This window comes from Gadus macrocephalus, chromosome 6 (assembly GCF_031168955.1).
Source record: "Gadus macrocephalus chromosome 6, ASM3116895v1".
NCBI classification, from domain to species: Eukaryota; Metazoa; Chordata; class Actinopteri; order Gadiformes; family Gadidae; genus Gadus; species Gadus macrocephalus.
Genome location: NC_082387.1, coordinates 5,147,898 through 5,167,897, shown reverse-complemented (window position 1 = coordinate 5,167,897; position 20,000 = coordinate 5,147,898). Strand labels below are relative to the sequence as shown.

The 20,000-nt window shown below is 43.6% G+C and overlaps 1 protein-coding gene across 1 annotated transcript in view; it reads left to right on the top strand.

Annotated features, from left to right (window-relative positions):
• Nucleotides 1-19,220, top strand: part of LOC132458758 (integrin alpha-8-like) — a 62,760-nt gene extending 43,540 nt beyond the window's left edge. Inside the window, 6 exon segments of the mRNA XM_060053055.1 lie at nucleotides 4,236-4,328; nucleotides 14,910-14,989; nucleotides 15,559-15,639; nucleotides 16,583-16,688; nucleotides 18,632-18,687; nucleotides 18,689-19,220. Of these exon segments, the coding sequence (XP_059909038.1) occupies nucleotides 4,236-4,328; nucleotides 14,910-14,989; nucleotides 15,559-15,639; nucleotides 16,583-16,688; nucleotides 18,632-18,687; nucleotides 18,689-19,145 (873 nt within the window). The 3' untranslated portion in view covers nucleotides 19,146-19,220.
• Nucleotides 19,221-20,000: the final 780 nt, after the last annotated feature.

Sequence of the window (20,000 nt, the reverse complement as noted above, 5' to 3'; positions counted from 1 at the left end):
ACATGGTTTTCCATGGCAACGAGATGCGGGGCGTTCCTATGTTTGAGCGACTCGTCATTGAAAGGCTACTTTATTACATATTTAATTTACTTTTTCACATTTTTGTCGAGTTCAAATCGTGACAATATTCTTATGACTTATGGATACTGTCAAATGCGTTGGAGGAATTCAAAAACCATTCTTCATCAAGTTATGGAGGTTTATTCTCTGCTGTGGTCACCACGTATCCAAATCCACCGAGACGCACTTACGCTAGAGCGGACCTTCTGGAGCTTCAACTCGCTTGCGAGACAGTTGATTTATCACCCGAACAACTGGATTTCATACCAACAACTCTGATAAAGAAGACAATACGGAGGAAAAGAAGATCGAGAGGAGGAATTAGGAACAGGATAGGAGACGAGGAAGTAAACTCGTTGCCAGGGCGACTAACTGGCGGCGCGCACAGTCGCAGCGGCCCCTCTTGAGATCTGTGAGATTGAGATTGAATGTTTGAGTGTGAGACGTCCTACGAACGTAGTTTATGACAGGGAAACAATATTAAACATTAGGACATTGAGAGCGAGTAACATCACTGGCATTCGCTGGCATCTGGACATACTACGCAAACACAGGATACTAACGGACACTGTGACACCGTGCCCGCAACTGCCCGGAGGAGGAAGCAGCAGAGACGGGGTGGACGTAAACAAACTGAACAGCTTCTTTCAGCTCCTACCCTCCAAGAAACGCTATCGCAGCTTAAGATGCTCCACCACCAGGCTGCGGAACAGCTTCCTACCTCAAGCTGTCAGGATGCTCAATGCACCAGCGTCCCAGATCTTCTCACTGGACTTTATTTATTATTTATTTATTTATTCATCATTGGGACGTTTGTTTGTTTGTTTGAAATGTATGTTGATATTGATCCGTGAGAAACGCCTTCTCGTTTTGTTGTTCAATCAACAAAATTACAATAAATTTGATTTGATTTGATTTTGATTTGATTCCGTTAGTTACAATGTAAATTGTTGGTATTTAGAATACTGTTACATTGTTGAAATCAACGGGTTACAATGCGTTGATTAGGATGCGTGCTCAGCCGCACGCATTATGGGAATTATTGTTTTGATTATCGGTAACTCCAAGACTACCAAAGGCTATGTCAACTTTTATGTTATCTGACATTTTATGTAATCTGACATTAAATGACCTACTGTTATTTATCATCTGTATAGTTATTTGTCATGTTGGAAAGTCCACAACTGCTGGAGTCAAGTTCGTTGTCTGTAAGAATGCTTGGTCAATAAACCTGATCTGATTTGTCCATCTAATTTGTCCAGTTGTCCACGAACCTCATCATCACTCGAATGACTCGATGAGGTAGCCTAGTAGGTGTCATGTCACAGCTTCTTGGCACATACTGCCCACCGTAGTTTTTGGACAAGCGAGCACTATTAGTTTGAATGCAATATACAATTGTACCACTAGATGGGAGTAATTTTTACACAGTGTCCCTTTAAAAGAAAAAAGACGGATTCAGGTGAGAGACTAGGGATCTTTTTCTTTTTTTTTCTGAAAAGTGTTAAGCTAAAGTAACATAATATAAACCAGCTATCTCTATGTTTTATCAAATTACTTATGTAGGCAAGGGTCCCCTGCTTTCTTTATTTTTTCAAACCCGCAATGGAGAACAGCTTCTCTTGTGAAAGGAATTTGTGATTAAAACATTATTGTGTTTCTAAGCCCAATGATAATAATAAAGATATTTAAAATGACACGCCTCTGTGTGCCTTTGATCATATTCTTAGAATCTGTAAATGGTCTCCATAAAAAAAAATTGACATGACAAACTGACCTCAACTCTCCTGCAATATATTTGTGTATTATTGTCAGTGTAAAGGGAAAGAGAGAAAGATGGAGAAGGAGAAAGCGCAAGAGTGAGGCAGGTACAGTTCAGGACATGCTAGCAGTGTACAAACTCCTAGATTCTGAAATGTTCCCTTCACTGAAAGCTGTTATGCAGGTTGCCTTGACAATACCAGTTAGCAGCTGTACATGTGAGCGGTCTTTTAGTGCCTTGCGTCGGCTCCATACATGGCTCAGGAGGACCACAGGCCAAAGCAGACTCCAGCACCTAGCTGTGATGTCCATTGAGTAGGAGTTGCTTGAAAGAATTGAACACCAAAGGGTCATTGACAGGTTTGCCACCCTCAAAGTTCGGCGACATAGATTTTGGCCCAATCTCAATACTTCCCCTTACCCCTTATCTTCCCCCTTACCCTTGAAGTTGCGCGTTCATGTGAGAGCTAGTGGTGTCTCAATACCCAATTTGATCAAGATTAAGGGATAAGATTGAGTGCTATGTACCCCTTATTTTTAAGATGATTTGAGAGCTCACTTGCTCCTCCAAGGGCTATCCCAGAGCACATAGCGAAACCGGGAATTTTAAAAAAAACATGGCTGCTTGAAGCGAGGAATATTTTACAGCTATCTACACAACTTTTTATATGTTTATAATGACTCGGCCTACTGTAGCCTACGTCCGATACAAAAGGGTGTTTAGGACCCAGCGGAATGCATTCTCTCCAGTGCTGCCCGAGCCAATGAGACTTTTCCCGCCCCTCCCTTCAGCCTGTCAGCGTTCAAAACAAACTGGGCTTTAAACTTCGTTGCGCTCGTCGCCAGAGTTCTAAGCCTCGTCGGCCGTTATCCCTTACATGTAACACTCAGTGCACCATGTTTTCAAATGCATTTAGGGGAACATTTATTGCACAAAAAAGCCTTGCAAGTTGTCTGATTGCAGTCAATTAACACATTGCAAATAGCCTGTGGGTCTCATTCATTTTTGTGTTTCTCCCCCAAACCCTCCGTCAAAAAAAAGTCCGCCTTTTTACTATCACGGACATGATCCTAATCCGAACCGTATCCGAAACCGAGGCCCAAAACGGTTATCTGAACCGAACCGTGGACACACTGATCCGTTTCACCAAGACACACCCTCAACTCTTCAACGATGGCGGCAGCATCTAAGATATATATATCGCTCTTCTTCTCTGGCTTTTATTGGCGTTTCGGCGCTCTGGTGACGGGGCAGCCAGCTGGCGACGATGAATGATGACGTACCCGAAACCGAGTGGCGTCTCATTTCATAGGGGAAAGATCTCAGCCCTTGGCCCTTACACTTGCAAGTGCTAGGGTTAAGACAAAGACAAAGCAAAAGGGGCAAGGGGAAGAATCGAGATTCGGCCTAAGTCTCCCAAAGTAGAGTGTATTACCTGCATACATGGAAGAGCCAGATGGGGATTCAGGGGAAGTACTATCAAAGATTTCCCTCTCTTTCTTTTTGTATGTATTCAATTTCTAAGTATTTTCAAGTCCTGGGTAAAGTATTTTTTACTTTTTGGGTTTACCTTCTTTTTCTTGCTCTAGATGTGAAGCTTGTTTTATGAAAGTTCAGACAGGTGTGCATTGCAACCAAGTAGATTAGAGATGGCCATTTGTAAATAATTTGCAGAAGATGACTTGCATTTTGTTGTCCAAGTACCTGTTACTTTGTTCAATGACAATAAAATTGAATCTTATCTAATCTAATCTAATCTAATGACAAAAGGAGGCACATGGAGTTAACGGTCAGTAAAACCAGCTGAGTGAAGAGGGTTTTGTGTTTGTCACAGGGGGCTGTGTGAACTGTCACAATAAAGATGGTGCTCTGGAAAGGGCTCCAAAAAAAGAAAAAAAAACTTTTGAGTTAGTTGAACCAATGTTAAAATGATAAAGTTATTTTTCAATAGACATATTTTTTGTTTTTGTGTGAAAAAAGGGTGGGTGGTGTGGCAGTGGCGCTCATTGAGTGCTCAGCACCCCTAAAGCTCTGACCCTAGAATCGCCCCTGTGCGTGCTAATGAGTGTGTAATAGGCCTGTTTGATTGATGAGGTTGTTACTGTCAGAGCATTCAACAGTGTTCCTCTTCCATCGCCCCCCCCCCCCCCCCCCCCTTTTTCCTCATGTGCTCTCTCCCACCCGTGACCCCGCAACCCCCTGCCTCTTTATTACATTTCTTCTATTATCACATCTTCTGCTGCGCTTTCTTCCTCGCTTCATTTCATTTAGTTTATTTTCTTCATTTGTTTTGTTCCTCTGTATTTTTTTCACTTCTCTCCCCTCCTATTTTCTTGTCTTCTCTCCTTTTTTTTTTTATGGTCTTCTCTACTATCTGTTTCCTCATCGTGTCTTGTCTCCTCTCCTCCTCCAGGGTCTGTCCCGGCTGAACTGTGAGTACCGGCTCCTCAACGACTCCAGGATGGTGGTGTGTGACCTTGGGAACCCTATGGTTTCTGGGACAGAGGTGTGGAACACACACACACACACACACACACACACACACACACACACACACACACACACACACACACACACACACACACACACACACACACACACACTCACACACATACACACACACAGACACACACACATAGCGACACTTTTCAACTGTTAACAATCTCAAAAACATAATTGTTCGATTCTACATTGCAGTGTGTCTGTGTGTGTGTGTGCTAATCTGCTCGGCTCTTTTCTGAGGCACACAGGAAGCCAAGGCTTTGTTCAGTAAAGAGTTGTGCCTTCCGACATGAAATTCTACCATGTTTTCCTTTCTGGATTCTTTGTGTATCTTTGTGTGTGTGTGTGTGTGTGTGTGTGTGTGTGTGTGTGTGTGTGTGTGTGTGTGTGTGTGTGTGTGTGTGTGTGTGTGTGTGTGTGTGTGTGTGTGTGTGTTGCAGAGTTCTTCAGGGAAAGAGGGGTCGAATCCAAAGGAATAGCTTTAAAGAGACTTTATTTGTATAAAGTATTTTCAGTATGGTAAACTGATGCTCTGAAGTAAAGAGAGATTGAAGATGTGCCTTAGCACGTGCGAGAGTATTCTCCTAGCTGATCCAAGACATAAACCCACGTATGTCCTATCGCTGCCGGGAGAGTTCTAAAGTCAATGTGGGTCTGTAGGCTGTTAAGAGTCTGATCAGCGCGGTTCGGAAGTAGTAGGGGGAAGCCGATGTAAGATAATCTTCAGTACTTTCTCGCCTGGTCTGTGATGCTGCCTTCTGTGGCTAAAGTATTTATTACAGTCTTCAGTAAGGTTTTGCTCCCCTTGTGGCTATGTATGGTATTTACGGCTTATATGTTTGGTCCTGTATCATTGGGACCATGTGTGGGTAGCTTAGATTCTTAAAATACGTAACAGTCCCTCCTTGGTCATCTTAGATGACCATACAATAATATTTTAAATCATAAACACCATTTACCACACCGAAAATATAGTCAAAGTAGGATAATTCATCAACACCACCAACCGAGTGGGAAAACTCGGTATTTACCGAGCAAAAACCATCACGGATTACCATAACACTGTAACGGCATTCACCTTGTGGGTCTCATTGGAAATACAGGTCATTATTAAACAACACAACAATGAACATATATCTTGTTATCATACAAACACATGGCCAAACAGCACACAAACAAAACTATCCATAGAAATCCTGAGCTAATACTTTTGGTTATGTGCAACAAGGTCATAAAATATTCAACAGGTGCAAAAGTAACGTAAAAATTGGTGGTCATAATACAATTTTAAAATTTCAAAATGATTGATAGGCTAGCATGGATTTGGGGGGTTCAGGTGATCTTCGTGTATTGGTGCGCCGGTTCATGTGGGTGGTTTGGCAATGGATTTGGGGGTTCAGGTGATCTTCGTGTATATGTGCGCCGGTTCATGTGGGTGGTTTGGGCATTGTTATTATCGTAGTCATTGTTTTTATTTTTATTTTCTCTGTCGCCGTCGGGCCTGTAATTCATGAATCCAAGACTCGTCCCTCCTCGTCAAGGGCTCAACTCAGAGAGGTTACTCCTACATCATGGGAGCCTCCAAACAGGTTCTCCGTCTTCGTCGTGTCAGTAACAGGTGGCCTGTAAAACAACCGTCTCAAGGAAGATCAACAGTACCATTATCAATGCAGCGATTCAGAAATAACGGGTTGCACTCGCAACCAAACAATACTATATAATAACAAACACAACTCGTCTTGGTGGTTCAATAATTAATTATTCAAGTAAATCCAGGATATTGATTATCTTAAATACAGTAGATTCTACTAGAATAGTATAGGTGTGACTATTCTAGATATTACAGCTGGATAGGGTCGGGCCCCTCAGGTAATGTAAGCCTGGATGGCACTTGGCACTTCTGTAGCGCCCACTGCTGTGGTGGTCAGCAGATGCAGTAGCCCTCGTGCGCAGGGAATACAACGGCAGCCGGTGACAATTAACACGGTCTCTGCATTTATTCCCGCGACGGGCACTTGCTGCATCATGCCTTTCCACTTCCCAAACATATTCTCCATCCATCCTGTGAAAGGGTCATTAATGCCGGAGTTCTCTGCCAATTCTAACCTGAGGGATTGTAATTATACCAGCGCCCTGGCCACCAACCCATCCGGAGCGATTCAAATCCTGCTGTTATTTGATCTCCTCATGTGACTGTTGGTCCTTGCTCGGCGGTGGTAGTTTGTAGGCTCCAGGTGTGTCTGCATCTGGTTCTGGAACTTTTGTTTCTATTGCAGAAATACAAACCCATGTAGGCCTACAGCAGTTAGTTGTTCAAAAACATATTTCCATGAATTCTAATTTTAATTGTTTTACAGTATCTACTTTGATTTAATTTCACACTACATCCCTCCTTGCGCATTGCTTCAGCCATGCGCATTGAAAGATGTAAAAGGGAAATAACAATGTTAAAATTTGCATGTTCAATATCACTTCTGTGTTAACCGTATCTCATAATAACAGTTACCTTCATCATACTACCTGATTGTCCTACACTAACTATGTATATTGGATGACCTAATCTTCATTTATTCTACCTATTGCTCGCATTTGATGTTGTCCACACTTTTGATTCACTCCTATGTACATCGCATACCACATCAAACGTGAATACGCCTTATTCTCCGACATTCACCATATAACAATTAAACCGCAGGTAATTCGTCTCCCACGCGGTACAAACATTAGATGGCTTAACATCCGTTCTGCATACCACATCAAACGTGAATATCTAGTTTTTTGTTGGTCAACATCAAATCGATACATTAATTCATCTAAACTAGGCAGAACAAAGAGTCATCCAAACCTACAACAATTATGCACATCTGGGTATTAAATATATGGTGATATTCTATAAACAAAACAAAAACTGAACCTAAAAGAAAAATTCAGAAGTTATTGGATAAAGCAAAGTTATTGAAAGTTAATTATAATGAACTATTTTCTAATTATCTTAGTTTTATATGTGGTATGCTTTCAATATCCCCTCGTGTATGTAACAGTCGAGTAACCTCCATTATTTTGGTGGCTCTGGCACACACAAGTGGACATTCACACATGGTATATGAATCCACCATTTGTTTTCATTTTATATTTTATCTCTATATACACATTCTTAAGAAAAGCACGAACGCAGATTAATCATAATATGCATCAACAGACCTAAAAATAAGCATATTATTCAACAATTTGAGACCTCAGATGCGATTTCTTCCTGCGGAGCCCTTCATTTTCTAAAGGGTCCGCAGAAAGGTCCGCTGAGTGGCCAGGAGTTCTTACACCTTCAGAAGTGTTGCTGAGGACAGCTGCCTCACAACAAACCAAAAGCCTTTGTTAACCACATGGTCATCTAAGTCATCATTCCTTAAGATGTCATAAATATGGGGTTGGCCGTTCCTTATCACTTGCGTCTCTGCGCTTCTCTGGGGATCAAGGATAATAATAATAATAATAATACATTTAATTTAGAGGCGCCTTTCAAGACACCCAAGGTCACTTTACAGAGCATATAGTCATCATTCAAAACTATGTAAAACAGACTAGGAATAGAAGGAAAACAGAGGTTAAACATGAAGAATAATAATAATTAATAACACTCAAAGACGCCTAAAGTGAAGGGGGGACCTCACTAACCACCACCAATATGTAGCACCCACTTGGGTGATGCACGGCAGCCAATCGGCGCCAGAACGCTCACTACACACCAGCTTGAGGTGGAGAGTTAGGGATGAGGTGGAGAGTGAGGGAAAAGAACATATTTAAACACTATCGACCATATTTAAACACTGTCGATCACATTTAAACAATATCGACCACATGTAAACACTATCGACCACATTTAAACACTATCGACCATATTTAAACACTATGGACCACATGTAAACCCTATCGACCACATGTAAACACTATCGCCCACATTTAAACACTATCACCCACATTTAAACACTGTGGACCACACGTAAACCCTATCGACCACATTTAAACACTATCGCCCACATTTTAACACTATCGCCCACATTTAAACACGATGGACCACATTTAAACACTATGGACCACATGTAAACCCTATCGACCACATGTAAACCCTATCGACCATATATAAACACTATCGACCACATTTAAACATGTAAACCCTATCGACTACAATTAAACACTATCGACCACAATTAAACACTATCGACTACATTTAAACATGTAAACCCTATCGACCACATTTAAACACTATCGACCACATTTAAACACTATCGACCACATTTAACGGGCCCAAACCAACACAGGACAACATAGGAACAGAGTGAGAACTGATTTCCACTAACCTAAAAGGATTTTGAACGACCCTGCAGAATAACAGGGTGACAAGACCACATGGGAAAATACAAACATACAAAACTTAAATTTGAACATTATCAAAATATCTTAACATTAAAAATCTGCATTTCAATATTAGGCATCATACTTCTGTTGTTACCGTAACGTTCTTTATAGTTTGAAATATATATTTTAATCTTTCTTATTTTGGTATTTTGGACCTCGTCAGGTCTGTTGAACTATGCATTTCTACCGCTTGTCCTCAGGATCCTCTATTGGGGGGGACTCCTTCATTGGAGGTTATCCCAGAACTCTTCTAATAAGAATCCCCAGGCCTGGATAACCCCGGACATCTGTGGACGAGCGGTATGCACGCTATGGACAACTTTAAAGGCTAACCGTTCATGATTTGGAGTCTAGATAATTATTTATATTTTAAGATCACTGTGTAACTGCCGTACAGGGATCTGGTTGATGCAAGACCCCTGGGTTGGTGCCCTTTTGTAGGACTTCTTTCGGTTCTGGAATCCGGCTTTCCTAATTGTTGAATACAAGATATTGCATGCATATTGGTGGTATGATATTATATCTATTGCAATCGCTCCAATGGAAGCAATAGTTGGCCTTTGAACATTTCACGCAGTGTTTATTCGTATTTAGTAGCTGATTATAGTAGAATTTAACCCATGTAGATTTAATATTCGCAAAAACCGTATTGTAATTGTGTCTACAACAGTTGAGCTAACTCCCTCCTTGGGCACTGTTTAAAACCATGTGCACCATTTATCAATTAGACATATTATTTTAGCAGTTGAACCCCGTGTCTATTTGAACCAGCCTGGTTCTCTACCTGTCTTGCTACACAAAACGCATGTTTAATAGACAGAAGGGCTCAACAATCTGAAAAAAAAAAAAAAGTAATAATTACTGTCAGTGTTTGGCATTCGTTCTTATACTGCCATTTCCTGGAGAGAGAAAGAATTAAGATCAAAGCAGAGAAGTAAAAAGATGAGTGTTTGGCAACTATAATGCTTGTGTTGCCACCTCCTAAAGAGAAAAGAGAATTAATATTTTATGCACAGAAGTAAAATGATGATCGTGGGCAACTGATCGTTGTGTTGCCACTCCCTGATTAGAAAAGAGAATATTTGTAGTAATGTTAACGATTAAAAATTATGAATGTCGGGCATCCATTACTGCTCGGGTTGCCAAGGCCTGACGAGAAAAGAGAACAAATTTAGTACAAATGCAAGAGATCGGCTACTTGGAAAGCTGGGGGTCGTGTAGTTGGGACTTATAATAGTTATATACTTGTGGTACATTTGGAGATGTTGAGATGTAATTGGGATTGTACAACGTTAATTACTTTTCAATATCCCATATTGAAACTGTGGAACAACCTTCCTGGTTGCCCAAAAGTAATATGTCTGTACAAACAAAGTGGATTTACAGATTTATCACACGTATACATAAATATTGTTCTCCCATAGATGTTGAATTCTATTAGTTACAAAACTATAGCCAAAATATTATGTGTCAGAAACTATTGCTTTACTGATTTTTTTCAACTTATTGCTATGGATTTGTTGATTCGTAGAGGATGAGGATGATGGCACTTAGGAGCGTGCGGAAACTGTAGTTATGAACTAGATATTGATATTTAAATCAAAATCAAACTAAATACCTCAAATATTGGAATGAAATATACAATGGTAATACTTCCAGCTATTGACTAGTGAAATGTGACAATTATACTTGCACCATTGGCTGAATAAGTAGCTGCCAAAACATTGTTATCATTTGAAACAGATGGATCTTTAAGGGAATATATTTATGGAGAGAGAACATATTTCTACACACAGACATAACACACCTGGGGTCCCTTTGTGCAGGCTACCATTGTCTTATCAAACAGCCAGGAGCACCCAGGTGAGAGAGAGAGAGAGAGAGAGAGAGAGAGAGAGAGAGAGAGAGAGAGAGAGAGAGAGAGAGAGAGAGAGAGAGAGAGAGAGAGAGAGAATGTAACACTTAAGTTGAGCCCCCCTGTTGCTCACGAGCAATGGCGTTTGTTTCAAAAAGGGCTCCGACTACAAAGATTGTGGAGGTACGAACAAAGGAAACGCACGTTTCCAAGACGCGTTGTCCCTTTAAATCGTATACCACGTGGTACATCCAAAATGCTGTAGAAAAAAAAAACTGTATTGGATCTCTATAAGAAGTATGAGATTCCTGCAAGTTTGTCCCCACGGCGGGTTAGCGAGGCACTTGATAGCAGATGGGTTATACTGCGTAAGTCTACCTCTACGGCTGCGTTCTATACTAACCAAAATTGCACATTAGATGTTACATGAACCGGGCTGTGAGGAATCAATTAGTTTTGAACTCCTTGGCAAACGACGGCCAAGCCTCCGGTTCAATATGCAACTAAGTTAGATTAACGTTAAAAACCTGACCTTTCCTCGCTCCGCCGTAAGAGTTTAGAAGTTTATGGTCGGTAATAAATATACCTTATGGTGGCCCGGCTGAACTCGAAGCTTATCACCAAATAAATAACACTTAACCACAGGTAATGCGTCTCCCACGTTGGTACAAACATTTAGATCTAATCAGGATTGGATACAGTCTATCTACAAACCCATATAAAACACACTCCTAGCCCTTATACTTCGTGAGCTCGTTATTTAATTTCAATCTGTTAGCTTATTCTAGGCCGTTTGTAACCGGCTGCATGAATTTAAACCAGTCCGAGATTACACGTCCCCGCAGCCTGACGGACGCAGTACAAGCTATTCACCTAATGTTACTAATCTAACTATACAGAGTTTAGTCATTGACAACAGGTTCTGTTTACCTTTGTTGTGGCGCCTGTAAGTAGCTTGTACTGCTTTCCGAACGGCCTCGCGGTCGCCAGTCTCGATCCGGATCTTTCCAAGAACGTCGGGGTCAACCAATTGCAGAGTTCTTCAGGGAAAGAGGGGTCGAATCCAAAGGAATAGCTTTAAAGAGACTTTATTTGTATAAAGTATTTTCAGTATGGTAAACTGATGCTCTGAAGTAAAGAGAGATTGAAGATGTGCCTTAGCATGTGCGAGAGTATTCTCCTAGCTGATCCAAGACATAAACCCACGTATGTCCTATCGCTGCCGGGAGAGTTCTAAAGTCAATGTGGGTCTGTAGGCTGTTAAGAGTCTGATCAGCGCGGTTCGGAAGTAGTAGGGGGAAGCCGATGTAAGATAATCTTCAGTACTTTCTCGCCTGGTCTGTGATGCTGCCTTCTGTGGCTAAAGTATTTATTACAGTCTTCAGTAAGGTTTTGCTCCCCTTGTGGCTATGTATGGTATTTACGGCTTATATGTTTGGTCCTGTATCATTGGGTCCATGTGTGGGTAGCTTAGATTCTTAAAATACGTAACAGTGTGTGTGTGTGTGTGTGTGTGTGTGTGTGTGTGTGTGTGTGTGTGTGTGTGTGTGTGTGTGTGTGTGTGTGTGTGTGTGTGTGTGTGTGTGTGTGCATGTGTCTATATGTATGCGTGCATGTGTTTGTGCGTGCATGCATGTGCGTGTGTGTCTCTGTGTGTGTGTGTGTGTGTGTGTGTGTGTGTGTGTGTGTGTGTGTGTGTGTGTGTGTGTGTGTGTGTGTGTGTGTGTGTTTAGATGATTCTTACAGCCAGAGATACAGAGTCAGCGTCGACGAGTGTGTGTGTATCTGTGTGCATCCCTCGTCCAATATGCTGTTCCTTGGTGTGTGTAAGTCCTGCCTATAGGTGTGTTGTTGCTTTGGCAGTGACACGGTGCTCCTCAGGTACAGTGCATGGGGAGGGGAAACCATTCACATCACTTTAAAAGGGACAAGGAGAAATTTCCATTGGTCCACATATGTGTGTGTGTGCACACACACACGCATTACGCTTTTACACTCAAACTTGCCTGCTGCTCTGCTGTCCAGATGTTTCCTATATTTACCCGCCCTCGCCCCATTGGCTCTGCAGGAATCCATGAGCTTATGCAGAACATACATGCTTGCCCTGCATACCAAACCACGGCCTACAGAGTTACACGGTGCAACTGAATAGGTTTCATGGCCTTGACTGTTTCCTGTGGCCCGGACCCCCAGCTGTGGCAGCACGGTGGACCCCAAGTTTTAGCAGAGGAGGGCGCCTGGAGCCACATATAGAGTCTATACATACAGGCAGTCTTTACACTGTTGAACTTGTGGAGCCTATACAGCCTGCCTTTACACTGTTGGACGTATAGAGCCTATACATACAGCCTGCCTTTACATTGTTGGACGTATAGAGCCTATACATACAGGAAGCCTTTACACTGTTGAACCTATAAATGCTCTAACAGGGAGACCATGCTGTCACAACACTCTGCTCCCCCTGGATTGGAGCACTTTGCTAGCTATCTGATAACATGTATTGTGTCTTTATAGACTAATCAAAAGGGTTTATGAGGGTTATTTAGAGATCCTGCAGACAGCCGCCTTGGCACTGACATGACGAGCGGACGCGACACACATCTGGCCTCAGAGCTCCCGGGTCCTACAGACATTTGGCCTCCTCTGCCTGTTGTCTCTTTGGAGTTTTATTGAGTCAGTTAATTTCCTCTTGTCTCTCTATGATTTGTCTCCATAAAGGAAGCGTGGCTGTGTAGACAACTACCCCCTTCCTACACTCTTCCTCTCTCTCTCTCTCTCTCTCTCTCTCTCTCTCTCTCTCTCTCTCTCTCTCTCTCTCTCTCTCTCTCTCTCGCTCTCGCTCTCGCTCTCTATTAAATTAAATTCAAAAAAGCTTTATTGGCATGAGAAACAAAAAATAGCATTGCATAAGCAGGTGAACAATAAAGAGGTCAAAATATAAAATGTTAAATATTTTATTATATTTAATATTTTATGATATTATAAAATTCCCAGTATCTCCTATGAATAGTAAAATTAAAGATACACTGTAGATACACAGTATTTAAAATGTGGATGACTTGTGCCATAGTGCAAACATTGTGAAAATTATGACCTATTTTGAATATTTACAAAGGTGTGCTAGTGGTTAAAATCAAGTGGGGTCTCTCTCGCTCTCTCTCTTGCTCTCTCCCTCTCTCGCAATCTCTCTCTCTCTATCTGACTCTCTCTCTCTCTCTATCTGACCCTCTCTCTCTCTCTCTCTCTCTCTCTCTCTCTCTCTCTCTCTCTTTAGGGGGGCTTCAGTTGACTCTGGACTCTATCACTTTTCTCATTAGAACCACACGTGTGTGACCCCCTAACATATGAAAGAGGCAGCTAAATGTAAACAGGCGAGAACACACACACATACACATACATGCACACGCACACGCGCACACACACATACACATACATGCACAGACACACACATACATGCACAGACACACACACTCATTAATGCACACACAAACACGTACATCCAAATCACTTTTTTGGACATTGTAATCACATACAGTATGTGGCACTCACACACACACACACATGCACACGCACTCACACACTCACTCACACACACACACACACACACACACACACACACACACACACACACACACACACACACACACACACACACACACACACACACACACACACACACACACACACACACACACACACACACACAGGCTCCTGTTGTAGAGTAGATGATGACCTAAAGCCTAAATGTGTTATGAGTAAGAAGATGAGGGAATTCAATTTGATGAGAGAAAATAGAGAGAAAAACTATGGCATTTTGAATTTGTGTGTGTTTCTGGCTGTGAGCATGCAGCTAATGTGAATGACAAGCGTGTCCTGTGTGTGTGTGTGTGTGTGTGTGTGTGTGTGTGTGTGTGTGTGTGTGTGTGTGTGTGTGTGTGTGTGTTGGTTTGGTCTGGTTTCTCTCATAGTGTGCATTTCGAACAATCCTTGAGTTAGACCACACAAACAATCTTTAGGAGGGCACCGGAGAGACAGCAATGTCTGGGGGATTAGCAGAGGGACCTTGTTTGCGGACAGGGGCTGCTGTCTATCACTGATGACATAAAGATGTTCTCCGTCATGACGGGCTGGGGTACTGCATGCTTTGAACTGTCTCGACCAGTTCCCCTGGTACCCCCCCACTCCCCCCCTTCACCTGCTCTCTTCCATCCCCATTCCTTACTTATTGGTTATCTCTCACTCTCTCTCTCTCTCTCTCTCTCTCTCTCTCTCTCTCTCTCTCTCTCTCTCTCTCTCCCCCTCTCTCTCTCTCTCCAGTTGTTGGTTGGTCTGCGGTTTTCTGTTCAGAGGCTGGACGACGCCGGGCCCAAGATTAGCTTCAAGCTTCAGATCCACAGGTGACACACAAGTGCACTCTCTCGCACATACAAATACAGAAACACACACACACACACACACACACACACACACACACACACACACACACACACACACACACACACACACACACACACACAAACACAAGCACAAGACACACAAAAAGATTATTGTGTTGTGTCCATATCTCAGATGGGGTTTCTCTGTGGTCTGCACAGGAAGAGAGAGAGAGAGAGAGAGAGAGAGAGAGAGAGAGAGAGAGAGAGAGAGAGAGAGAGAGAGAGAGATGGATGGCCCAAGGAACTGTACAGCAGAAATGACTAGAAACGGTGTGGTAAACAGAATACTGTTGCATAAAGAGAGTTTCTATCACACTGCCTAAAAACATTCATAAGCCAAAACACATAATACATCAGTGTCCAGATTAGGGGCTTTCCCACACTGGACTCCCAACATCTAACGTCTCTAATCACAGGGGCTGCTTTGTTGCCTCCATCCACTGTCCTTATTAGTCACAATAGTGGAATTTGGAAACTGATGAGTAATATGTTGTTCAACGTGTGTTGTGTGTCGCTCTGCCCCCCTCCAGCTCCAACAAAGATAACCCTGACAGCAACCCTGTCACGCTGGACCTCTCCGTCGTGGCCCGCTCACAGCTGGACCTCAGAGGGTGAGGCGCTAATGTCATTGTAGTGGTGTGATTCAAAGAACGTGATTGAGAATGTGTGTGTTTACAGTGTGCACTCTGAGGGAGTGTTGTCTCACGCAGAAGGTGAACACACACAAACACACACACACACACACATGCAAACTTTGGGGAACCTCAAAGCTCAGAACACATGGCTCTCTGCTTGTTTAGGTCATTCAGTCACTAAAACAAAGCAGGCTTCAGAAGAGGAGGACAAAGGAGACTATGGGGTGGAATCCAGGACAGAGCTTTTAGAGGATCCGTCCTCTACCTCAACTTGAGTACTAGAGTAACTCAGTATCCACCATCACAGTGACCCAGTGTCCACCAGAAAAGCGACCCAGTATCCACCAGTACAGTGACCCATCCAACCCCAGTAAAGTGACCCAGTATCCACCAGTACAGTGACCCAGTATACAACAGTACAGTGACCCAGTATCCACCAGTACAGTGACCCAGTAAACACCAGTACAGTGACCCAGTACAGACCAGTACAGTGGCCCATCCAACACCAGTACAGTGACCCAGTATCTACCAGAACAGTGGCCCATCAAACACCAGTGCAGTGATCCAGTATACACCAGTACAGTGACCCAGTATCTACCAGTAGTGACCCAATATCCACCAGTACAGTGACCCAGTATCCACCAGTACAGTGACCCAGTATCCACCAGTACAGTGACCCATCCAACCCCAGTACAGTGACCCAGTATCTACCAGTACTCTGGCCCATCAAACACCAGTGCAGAGTTCCAGTATACACCAGTACAGTGACCCAGTACCTACCAGTACAGTGGCCCATCAAACACCAGTGCAGTGGCCCATCAAACACCAGTGCAGTGGCCCATCAAACACCAGTGCAGGGTTCCAGTATCCACCAGTACAGTGACCCAGCAGGCACTAACCAGACCTCTCCTCTCCCCAGGGTGTCCCACCCCTCCCAGGTGGTGCTGCCCTTCCCTCGCTGGGAGCCCAAGGAGAAGCCCCTCAAAGAGGAGGACGTGGGGCCACAAGTCACGCACATTTACGAGGTAAGGGCCCACATGAGAGCCAGAGCTACAGGTCCACTCTATTGGGAGGGAGAGATTAAGGTATAGGGTGCGTGCGGTAGTAGTGAAATAACAGAGTGGGACAAAATGGGGGATGGTGCCCTGGGTTTATATGTTATGTTGGTCCCCGATAGGAGATGAAAGCAGAAAGAGGAGGGCGGAGGAGAGGGGGGGCTAGGGGTAGATTAAGCTGACATTCAAGTGGCTTCTTGTGGAGGTGTAGAACATATTAAGACACATGGGTTCACGTCAGTGCGCACGTGTCTATGCCCGCGCACACGCACACATAGGCAATCCCACCAACCAGCAGCACCATAAAACACATGCTGCTGGCTGATTAAAGGCCTTTGAAGTAATTACTGCTTTCAAGGCCGGATGGAGAGAACAGGAGGTAGAGGAGAGGGAGAGAGGAGGTAGAGGAGAGGGAGAGAGGAGTGAGAGGAGATGGAGAGGAGAGAGTGTGTGGAGTAATGCACTTAAGACTGGACACAACATATGGACCACTAAGCCCCGGAGATGGAAAAAGGACAAACAGAAAAGTACAAAAGTAGAGACCAATGAGGTAGACTATTACTGAAGGAAAGCCCACAGATCAGGTGATCACAGTTTATTTTAGAAAGACCACCACCCATGTGTGTGTGTGTGTTTGTGTGTGTGTGTGTGTGTGTGTGTGTGTGTGTGTGTGTGTGTGTGTGTGTGTGTGTGTGTGTGTGTGTGTGTGTGTGTGTGTGTGTGTGTGTGTGTGTGTGTGTGTGTGTGTGTGTGTGTGTGTGTGTGTTCAATACTATTATTCAGAAATAAAGGCTTTAGATGTGCTTAGTCACGCATGTGTGCTTGAAATCCATGTAGTGCACCATGTCCTTCTAATAATACCAGGGGACATTGGTGGAGAGCAGCTGAGCTCGGTCTGTCCTGCAGCTCAAAACGGTTTTCATTGGCCTTCCCCTCCACGTAGCAGCTGGCTCTCATTAGACGGAACCTGAGGAGGGTTCCCGCACACAATCCCTGCCCTGCAGTGGAAGCAAGGGGATGTAGGAACTGTGTGTGTGTGTGTGTGTGTGTGTGTGTGTGTGTGTGTGTGTGTGTGTGTGTGTGTGTGTGTGTGTGTGTGTGTGTGTGTGTGTGTGTGTGTGTTTTTGTGTGTGAGAGAGAGATTTAAGTGTGATTGTGTGTATGTGCGTGGGTGTATGTGTGTGTGTCTATCTGTCTATGTGTGTAAGAATGTAGGTGGGATTTTGTGTGTGTGTGTGTGTGTGTGTGTGTGTGTGTGTGTGTGTGTGTGTGTGTGTGTGTGTGTGTGTGTGTGTGTGTGTGTGTGTGTGTGTGTGTGTGTGTGTGTGTTTTTGTGTGTGAGAGAGAGATTTAAGTGTGATTGTGTGTATGTGCGTGGGTGTATGTGTGTGTGTCTATCTGTCTATGTGTGTAAGAATGTAGTGGGATTTGTGTGTGTGTGTGTGTGTGTGTGTGTGTGTGTGTGTGTGTGTGTGTGTGTGTGTGTGTGTGTGTGTGTGTGTGTGTGTGTGTGTGTGTGTGTGTGTGTGTGTGTGGTAAGAGAAGACAGAACAAGATAGAGAGGGGTAGCAGAGGGTAACCAGAGTGGGCTTCTGGAATTGATGGTTCGTATGAATCCATAATTTGCTGATCATCTCGTCTGTGTGCGCGTTGTAGCCAGGTGATGCTGTGTGTTGTACCCGTGTCTAGTTGCAGTCCCAGGGTGCAGAAGGCTGCATTAGTCTGGGCTAGAAACCCAGGTGGTGATTTCACCGTCCAGGTCAATCATGATAACCAATCACAGCCCGGCCCCACGGGGGTACTCATAAAAATACCAAAATGTTATTTTAAACTCAGACTACACCCCTCTCTTTTTCTATCAATCCTGCATCATATGCTATCCGTTTGTCCTCATCCCCCCCTCTCCCCCCTAGCTCCACAACACTGGTCCCAGCAGCATCCGTGAGGCGGAGCTCCAGTGGGCTGGCCCTCCGTTTCCGTGACGAAAACCTGCTGTACATTATGGAGATTAAAACTGATGGGCCAATCAGCTGCAGGGCTAACGGCAGCCTCAACCCGCTGGGCCTACAGGTACTACACACTCACAGACACAAACACATAGGCACAGACACACTCACACACACACACACACACTCACACTCACACACACACATGCACGCACACACCACACATGCACAGACACACACAGACACACACACACAAACTCACACACACACTTACACACACACACACACACTAACACACTCACATACACACACACACACACACACACACACACAAACACACAGATACACAGACAGACAAACACACACACACACACACACACACACACACACACACAAACACCAACAAACACACACACACTTGCACAGACACTCACACACACAAACTCTCACACACACACAAAGACAGACAGACTCACACTAACACACTAACACCCTAACACACACGCACACGCACAAAAACACGCTCACACACACGCTCACACATTCGCTCACACATACGCTCACACACACGCTCACACACATGGTCACACACACACACAGACACACAAACACACACACACTCGTGGTGACCACTACCCCAGGTTGGACCAAAGCTCTGTTATGACCCATATATATTGTGTTTATGGCTGGTGTTAGATAGAGCGATCAAGGATTACTGGCACACAGAGCAGCATAGAAATCATGACAAGCAAATAAGCCTACTATCAATTGTTATGTCAACATGTTTGAAAAACGAATTTAAGCTTGAACCAAAAAGGGAAAATAAAAACAACATCATCCATACACACCAGTTAAAAATGCAGTTGAAGATGTTTGTTATATATGTCATATGCTTATGCTGTGTGTACCAGTGGCGGCTGGTGGTTTTTCAAGTGAGGGAGGGAAGGACTGCTCGCTTGGTTGCCATTGGCCTGCTTGCACTGTTAGTGGCGTATGGTGCATAAGTATGTGAGACTCAAGTTGTTTCAGGGTGTTTTGGTGAACTACAAAATAGCAGGATGGGATAATTATGTGAATTGATACAAATCCACCAGTGGCAGCATTGTACTTTGAAAGCTGGTGGGAAGCATGTCTTGGACTACAAGGGCCGAAGGAAAGGATGCAAAGCCAAGTAGTCAAATCAGGCCTACTCTTGATTAGTAAAACTGATCAAGACCTAGCATTGGGCCTATTTTTGCCCTCAATGACTGAAGCTATTAGTGATATAGTAATTTGGCTTTGTTTATTTCAGCTACTGTTAAGTTTAATTTGTTGGCGCCTTTATTCTTTTAGTTTG